Consider the following 9,059-nt stretch of genomic DNA (forward strand, 5'->3'; position numbering starts at 1 on the left):
ATTAATAACTAATGTTTAATTAATGTTATTGATTAATGCATTTACTTGACAGATTATATTCATTAATTTTCTTTCGGCTTAGTCCCTCATTTACCAGGGGTCGCCACAGCGGAATGAACCGCCACTTACTTGACAGATTTATGTATTTTTAATTTTAGGTGGTCTGTGTAATGTGTTTTATGTTTGGTAAAATAATTTATAATAGCATCTTTAGGAATTTTTCAGCTAATTACACTGTCTTGTCCCGAAAGGTGGATTTAGAGGTTTTTGCAAAAACAGCACAAGTGGATTTAGCTGGTTATGACACAAAACAAAATCGACCTTGTTAAAAACCAAGGAATTGTCTAAAGTGACATTTTTGAAAAAACTTATTTTATTTACCAGCTAATAACCTTTTTATTATATATCAAATGAAACTTCTGAACCTAATCAGAGGAGCCTGATAGAAAATGCTCATTCACAGAAAAATAGGCCTGATGGAGTTAGAGGTTTTTGCATCTGAACCATATGTTACTACTACAAAAAAAAAAAAAAAAAACATCAGTACATTTTTGTAAAATAAGTACATTTTATATACAAATATAGAAAACTATAATCTGTATGTTTTTGGCACCAAATAGCACTTCAAAAATACCGGGTTCAGGTGCTGGAAATCCTTAAAAATGCTTGAATTTTAGTTTATTGTTTTCAAGAAAATTGAAAGTGCATGAAATTGCTTGAAAATGTAATTTTCAATAAATCTTCCTAAATGGGTAATAATAGCTATTCAGATAAATTAAAACTGAATAGAATAGAAGGAAATGCCTTTTATTGTCACTGTACACTTATACAATGTACATTATATACATGTGCGATGAGATAAGTGCATCTCACTACTCAATGCAAACATGTAAATATATTCTTACAATACAAATCACACTAAACAACAAGTTACAGTAGAATAACTGTAGACGATAAACAGTCGTGGAAAATAGGGGATGAGAAGCGCTAGGGTGAGGTGAGTAAACAGTTCTGAAGTAGAAGAAGAGACATTTCCAATATGTAAATGCAAGATGATAAATAGTAAGGCAAAAATAGGGGATGAGAGGTAGGGTGAAGTGGAGTAAACAGTTCTGAGGCTGAAGGAGATATGTATACAATACTTTTTTTATTATAAGGTAGTCCATGTGTGTGCATGCATATGATTATTGCATGTGTGAGTTGAGGATGGTAATGGCTTTTGGGAAAAAGCTGTTCTTGAGTTTGGTTGTCCTCGTTTTGACGCACCTAAATCTCTAAAATGAATCTCTAAAATTACTAATTCTTTGCAGTTTTTAGACCTTTTTATGTATCTATATTTTATTTGTATGCATTTAGAACAAGTGAAGAGTATTTTCTTTTTTTGATTGAACTATTCCTTTAAGATCATTGCTGATCCAATAGCCATACTAAATCTTTGTTAGTGCACCAGCTCAGTGTTTTTAAAACTATTTGTAAATCAGTTTTTCAAACGTATCATGTCTTCTCTTGTCTAAGGCCTCTCTGAGATGGTGATGGAAACAGCCAGTTCTCCAGGCCCTTTCCGCAATGCTCAGATGTCAAAAGCGGCTCATACACACAAGCTACGAAAACTGCGAGCACCTTCCAAATGCAGAGAGTGTGACAGTCTGGTGGTTTTTCATGGGGCAGAGTGTGAGGAGGTACAATCATCGTCATCATAAACACTCAAAATGATAGTGTTCAGGGTTTATTAGAGCTGGTTCCCATTCTATGATCTCTTATTCTGTAGTGCTCCCTGGCCTGTCATAAAAAATGCCTCGAGACTCTTGCCATTCAGTGTGGTCATAAGAAGCTCCAGGGTAGGCTGCACCTCTTCGGGATTGACTTTGCCCAAGTAGTAAAGAACAGTCCTGACGGCATTCCCTTCATCATCAAAAAATGCACCTCAGAAATCGAGAGTCGTGCCCTGAACATTAAGGTAAACATTGGCTTATTATTAAAAGCTGTGATGCAACAGAAAAAAGTTGAATTTATTCAATGTGTTGAGTCATCTTTTAAGTGATGCCTGTTTTCGATGTATTTTAAGGGCATTTATCGGGTGAATGGGGCGAAGTCTCGTGTGGAAAAGCTGTGCCAGGCCTTTGAGAATGGAAAGGACTTAGTGGAGCTTTCTGACCTCCACCCGCATGACATAAGCAACGTGCTCAAGCTTTACCTGAGACAGGTGTGGTCATACAAACAATCCTAGTTTCATCATCTTTATGAAACTTGACATAATAGTTCTCACCCATTTTTTTTTAAGCAGTCCTGGTTTCGGATGCTTAAAAAAAAAAACATTTGTGTATATCAGGGGTGTCCAAACTCGGTCCTGGAGGGCCGGTGTCCTGCAGATTTTAGCTCCAACTTGCCTCAACACACCTGCACGGATGTTTCTAGAAAGCCTAGTAAGTGCTTGATTAGCTAGCCCAGGTGTGTCTGATTGGGGTTGGAACTAAACTTTGCAGGACACCGGCCCTCCAGGACCGAGCTTGGACATGCCTGGTGTATATATATATATGTGTATATATATGTATATATATGTATATGTGTGTGTATGTATGGCCCATGGCAAAGGACATTGGTTGCTATCACCTCGGCAGCCATAGAGCTATCTATATATATATTTATACACACACACAGTTGAAGTCAGAATTATTAGCCCCCCTTTGAACTTTTTTTTTTCTCTTTTAAATATTTCCCAAATGTTTAACAGAGCCAGGAAATTTTCACAGTATGTCTGATAATATTTTTTCTTCTGGGGAAAGTCTTATTTGTTTTATTTCGGCTAGAATAAAAGCAGTTTTTTAATTTTTTAAAAACCATTTCAAATTCAAAATTATTAGCCCCTTTTATCTATTTTTCCCCCGATAGTCTACAGAACAAACCATCATTATACAATAACTTGCTTAATTACCCTAACCTGCCTATTTAACCTAATTAACCTAGTTAAGCCTTTAAATGTCACTTTAAGCTGTATAGAAGTGTCTTGAAAAATATCTAGTAAAATATTCTTTACTGTCATCATGGCAAAGATACAATAAATGAGTTATTAGAAATGAGTTATCAAAACTATTATGATTAGAAATGTGTTGAAAAAATATAATCTCTGTTGAACAGAAATTTGGGAAAAAAATAAACAGGGGGGCTAATAATTCAGGGGGGCTTATATATATATATATATATATATATATATATATATATATATATATATATATATATTCTGTATTCTTTATTTAAATGGTTATATATTTTAAAAATTGTGTAAAAAAAATTATAAGAAAGCAATAAATTGGATATTTTGATGGTCATATTTTGCAATGTGTTGCTCCTTATACACTTTTTAAGGAATTTGTATGTATCTTTCTTTATTGTCAAAATGGATCCATATGCGTTATGAGGGTTAAATAAAAAAACTGGATGATTTAAAAAAAAAAACCCAAAAGCATATGCATATCGGAATTTAAAGGGCTATTACAAAAATCTGTTTGTTATTGAGAAAATAAATAACGCTTTGGTATTTGTAGTGCTGGAACTTTATTGTTGCAAATTGGAGAGTTTGATTGTTCATTTAGGGAAAAAATACTTTTAATAACCCTACCTTGATTGACATTATCTAACTGGAAAAATTAATAATTAATTTGTTTTTCAGTTGCCAGAGCCGTTGATTCTGTATCGATATTATAACGATGTCATTGGGCTGGCGAAAGAGACTCAGAACATGGACAAGACAGACTCAGCTAAAGAGAAATCAGCAGGAGAGCAGCTGGGCCTCAGCACTGAGCTTAAAAGAGTGCTCTTCAAAGTCAGAGACCTCCTTCGACAGCTTCCTGCGCCCCACTACAAAACCCTGCAGTTCCTCATCACACATCTGCACAGGTACAATAGCACAAAACCAGAACCTAAAGAACCTTCACACTAATTTTATTTTCACACTTGGTTTGAGGGCAATAAGTGATAATACATGATAAACACAACAATGGCAGCTGAGAGAAAAGAGTTTCATAATTATCTAGTAAACAGCCAGGGTGGCGCATCACATCTTATTCTAGTGCGGATACTCATAATAATATGGATTTTTTTTGTCTGCAGTCTGACCCCCTCAGAGCCTTCAAAATCTCTCTGCGAGCGTTGTACAGGTGTAGATACATCTGTGAAAGTCTCACCAGTCGTAGATTCGATCGATGGCTAGTATTTTCCAGATCTGTTACCTTTAATGGGAGGAGCTCTGTGGCAGATTGCAATTTTGCGTTTGCAGCTCGTATTCGATTCGATCTTAGGTTTCTTTTACCTGTGTTAGAGCTTTAAGGTCGCACCTCACTTTGTTAATCATTACTAGAGTTAACCATCAAGTCGCACAGCAAAGTCTGATATCAGCCTCAACAATCGCAGACTCTTGCTAGCATCTGGTGATGCCTCTTTGCTATTAGCTTCATTGAATTTAACATCTGCTTCAGTCGATTTGCCTTGTTTCTGTGTCGTTGTAATTGGTTTTGGTGGCATCTTAAGATGTATTTGTGTTTAAAAAAGAGTCAGTCTATCAATGTAAGTTGAGCTAAAGAAGTAGATTTAAATGAGTATTTGATGCAGAGCTCTGTTTCGAGTCTACTCAACTGGAAGGCTACAGATACATCTGTACCAGCTCTGCTACTTGACTCTCCTGTGTATTTATTTGGCTAGTGTTGTTGTTTTGGATGTTGTTTTCTTGTCTGACTCCTTGAATTGGACATAAATTTGGGGGTCAGACAAGTTTCAGAACACACCTATTGATTATGTAACCATCATCGAGTCAAAATAAACTCCACCAAAAGTTTACGTTGGTGTGCCACTTCGAACTGCCAAAACGAACTTAAAAACAACTTCGTTTTGGCTGGAATTTGTTTGAAATGACGTCATTTGTCTTTGTTCTTTGATTGTGTCTAAAGTTAACAGGGCCCCAAGTCTAAGTATGCTTTTAAAATGAGTTTTTGGAATCTGTTTAGTGAAATATAATCCAGCACACCTTGTTGTTAATTGTTCTGCAGAGTTTCAGATCAAGCTGAAGAGAACAAGATGACCGCTAGTAATCTGGGCATCATCTTCGGCCCCACGCTCATCAAGCCCAGACATTTGGAGGCAGAAGTGTCCCTGTCCTCTCTGGTTGACTATCCTCACCAGGCCCGCATGGTGGAGCTGCTCATCAAGCACCATCAGATGATCTTTGACGTGCCCCTCAGCCCCCTGTCTCCAACCAGTCCAACTGGATCACAGGCTTCCTTTGGGTCCAGCTTCCAGGACAAAGAGTCTAAACTCAGCCGTCACTCCCGATCGCTGATGGACATCAAAGAGGTAGGGTGGCCCAGAGAATGGAAGCCAGACTCAAGTAGGATTATTTTTTGGAGATATTAAAGTTTTGGTTTGTGTTTTCTTCTCATGCAGAGTGCAAAACTCTACAAGAGACACTCGTCTGTGATCATCCCAGCTCAGCTCATGGAGGAAGGGAAGGAAATGAAGTCTCAGGACCACAGAGTACAAACATCTGGTTAGTAAGAGACTACATCTACACTAATCCAGAATAATCTGAAAATGGCTTTTTCGTCTAATAGCAGTCTGCATCCACATCATTCTTTTCCCTAAAACTTGGTCATCCACACACTGAAATGACAGACCAAATGTCTTCGTCCTTGCTTTGGTTTTGGAAGTGGACAAAAGTAGCCAAGCTCAAAGAGTTTTAGACACTGATTGTACCAAGGTTATAATAGTTTTTTTTTATTAGTTTTAGTTTTTATTTCGTTTTGACTTTTTGTTTTCAAATTCAGTTAGTCTTAATTAGTTTTAAAGGGCAGATTTGCTAGTTTTTATAAGTTTCTATATTTTGAAATTGCTTAGTTTTAGTTTAGTTTTTGTTAACTTCAGTATTAATTTTATTTTTATGAATCAGAAAATTTGTTTGGTGCAAGAAACAAAATCATCAGAATATTGCATAATAACGCAACTAAAGATATCTTTTTAAAACCTGTATTCAGGGGACACATGAACACTACCATCTACCCATCCTCAAATTCAAATACTACAGCCCACTAGTTCAACCGGTTCACTTAGAAGATCCGGGTAAATAGAATGATTCGTTTGCGATCAGGCTCACTAATACGGATATAAAACCCATTATTGGACACAAATGTGTTAAATTCATACTTTTAATTGTCTGCTCGGGTCGTATTTAATGATGTCACCGTGCTGCTGTCATGTCCAGTCATTGTTTTTGTCACGGGAGCAACAGCGAGGACTGATTTGATCCGGACAATGGCAGTAGGATTAGACTCTGATGTGCCGTACAGATCAAACACCTGGCATAAAACTGGCATCGCGAAGTTAATACATTTACTTCCAAAAGGCTTATATATTAAATATATTTACAAAGATGAAAACGAAGGATGTTTTTTTCTATAATTTTAGTTCATTTAGGTTATTTTTGTACGTACACAATACAGTTTCAGTTCTATTTTAAAAAGTTAACCAAATTGATTTTTCAATTCTCGTTTTCGTTTTTCGCTTGTTTTTGTTACCTATAAATAACCTTGGACTGTACCTGTATTTGTCACTTTAAAGGGCAAATAGTTCACTCTATAATGAAAACTTCTGTCCCTTAAGTGGGCTAAAATTTTAAAGATCGACACCTGAGGTTTATAAAGAAAGTGTAAAATAATGTTTTAACTCTATTCAGATGTCTGTTTTGACGTGTATAAAATTGTATAAAAAAGTCATTTTTCTCTCTAGCAGGTGAGGGCTCAGATGTCAACGGGGTTGGTTCGACTTCTGTCGAGTCCACATCTGTGTTCAGCCGGCCTGGTGCCAGCAGCCGAATGGTGCAGCTGAGACCCCAGCGTGCCAAGCCGGTGTCTCGACCAATCAGCATGCCCATAGACCGCCTACTCAACGAACGCAACAGCCGCAACACAGTGGAGCATGATCACTCGCCCGCCGCCATTCAGGAGACCACCGAACCAGAGAAACCGACAACACCACGACACACCAACTTTTACAGGAACCCCTTCATTGACACTCAGACGCTGAGAAGGACCTGGGACAGACAGTACAGACATTATGACGTCACGCCCAGGACTGCAATGATAGTCGCCAACCTGCCACCTTCCGGTGTGCAGAAACAGCCTGAAATTAGTATGGGATCCCAAAGCAGCACCTCTAGAAAAGATGGTACAAGCCAATCTGGTGTAGCTCCAATATCGTTCAGAGCAGCACGGACACTAAAACCCTCTTCTCCTGGAACGTTCTATAGACCTCCATCTGGAGGCCAGTTGAAGCCATTTGACTTGCTGGCAAAATCAGTTTCAACAGCGCCAACCACTACCACAGGAGCTATTTACACAACAGCTATTACTGTATTAACAACAGCCAGCACGTCATCAGTCATGACGATCTCTACAGCGGTGACGACCCCACCCACCTCGCCAACAACATCAGTGACTGTCTCTCTGACATCCAAGCCTACTTTTACAACAGTGAGCAGCAGTGTATCAGGAGGAGCAGAGGAAGGACTGTCGGAGAGCGACTCGCTCAACCCGATCACACTCTCTCCACCTCAGTCTCCAGGCTCCAGCGCTGAGGAGCTCAGCCCGACAGATGCCAAACCCCTCTATCAGAGACGCAGTCGCCGCATGCAGGAGCTGGAGCATCGAGAGGCTCATTTTGTGTAATAAACTCTTCTGCATGGTACAGCATAGGGGCTTTCACACCAGTGGAACTATTTCACGGTTCCTAGAACTATTGGCAGAACTACCCACTTTTTGGCTTGTTTGCACTGCAGGAACTAAATTAGCTCCTAGGTTAGTGCAGGGTCTAAAGTAGGCATGGGCCGGTAAAAGATTCTAATGGTATGATTCACGGTATTGTGATTACTGCTCTAAAATATATTCTCTTTAAATGTCTGAGTAACAAACAAAAACTTTTTTTCCCCTTTGAAAACAATATATATATTTTTTTGAAGGATTTATGATATTTTGGAGCAGTAAACATGTCAGGCTAAATAATTCAAATGAATAAAAGACTTCTGCTGTCTTTATTTGTTTCAAAAACACAGATTTCCTTACAATTAAAAACGACATCTTTGGATATTTTTTTCTGCTGAAGATACTGTTGTCCTAAAAAAAAAAAATAAATAAATAAATAAATAAATACAAAATCTTACACATACCTTAGGAACGGTATTACAGAACATTTTGGCGGTTTTAAAACCTTGACTTTTCCAAACTGCGGTATACCTTAAAAAAGGTTATCGTCCCATGCCTAGTCTAAAGGCCCTGTTACACTTCAAACAAGGTTCTTCATCGTTCTTTGTTTGAGGACAAAAATAAGTTTGAAAAAGCTGATAAGTGAGTGACGGTATGGTGTTTTCGAACATTCTAACAACCCTGCGTTGTAGTAAATGGGGTTGGAAATGAGTCACATTGTCCAGCTTTTTGGGTACTGCATGAGAAATGCTAATGCGGTGCGCCACAAACACCAAATGGCACACCCGGTGTGTGTACTCTCATAGAAAACAATATTTAGAACTTTAAAACATGTGGCGCTTCTCGTACAGTGTTTGACCCTCTCCAAGTATTTACAATTACTCCGCGGTCGGATACATCTGTACCAGCTCTGCTACTCGACCATTCTAGTTTATAAATGTAGCTAAGTTGATGTTGTGTTGGATGTTGTTCTCCTGTCTGATCTTTGTGGAGATGAGAATACACCCACCAATCGTGTAATTGCCTCGGACTAATGTTAGCTCAGAGGCATTTAGGAGCCAAAACAAACTTTCCTTAAAAGTTGCTCTGCTAAGCTGTTTTGAAATCAAAACTAATTTAGTTTCAGCCTAAAAATTCAGCCAAAAATTACATAATTTCAGTGTGTTCATTGTAGCGTTGGGCGATGTCGACCAATTTGGCATCGTAAGATTTCTAATATGAAACATCGCGATGGACGATGGCATTTTCGTTCTAAAATGCCATTTAAAAACTAAGACGTATTAGTGTAGACGGGGCCTAAGTGTGTATTTTTTCGCG

The 9,059-nt window shown here is 38.1% G+C and overlaps 1 protein-coding gene across 3 annotated transcripts in view; it reads left to right on the top strand.

The window, feature by feature from the left end:
• arhgap29b (Rho GTPase activating protein 29b) overlaps window positions 1-9,059 on the top strand; it is a 76,457-nt gene that overhangs the window by 65,910 nt on the left and 1,488 nt on the right. For 2 of the 3 annotated variants that reach the window (XM_056474165.1, XM_056474180.1), the window contains 7 exons: window positions 1,516-1,679; window positions 1,769-1,957; window positions 2,066-2,203; window positions 3,668-3,894; window positions 5,040-5,343; window positions 5,434-5,536; window positions 6,772-9,059. The exon at window positions 6,772-9,059 is cut by the window's right edge and continues 1,488 nt beyond it. In XM_056474165.1, coding sequence (XP_056330140.1) covers window positions 1,516-1,679; window positions 1,769-1,957; window positions 2,066-2,203; window positions 3,668-3,894; window positions 5,040-5,343; window positions 5,434-5,536; window positions 6,772-7,709 — 2,063 coding nt within the window. In that variant the 3' untranslated portion in view covers window positions 7,710-9,059. The remainder of the gene's footprint in view (window positions 1-1,515; window positions 1,680-1,768; window positions 1,958-2,065; window positions 2,204-3,667; window positions 3,895-5,039; window positions 5,344-5,433; window positions 5,537-6,771) is intronic. The other variant, XM_056474172.1, reaches the window with a different exon arrangement.

Source organism: Danio aesculapii, chromosome 2 (assembly GCF_903798145.1).
Source record: "Danio aesculapii chromosome 2, fDanAes4.1, whole genome shotgun sequence".
Classification (NCBI taxonomy): domain Eukaryota; kingdom Metazoa; phylum Chordata; class Actinopteri; order Cypriniformes; family Danionidae; genus Danio; species Danio aesculapii.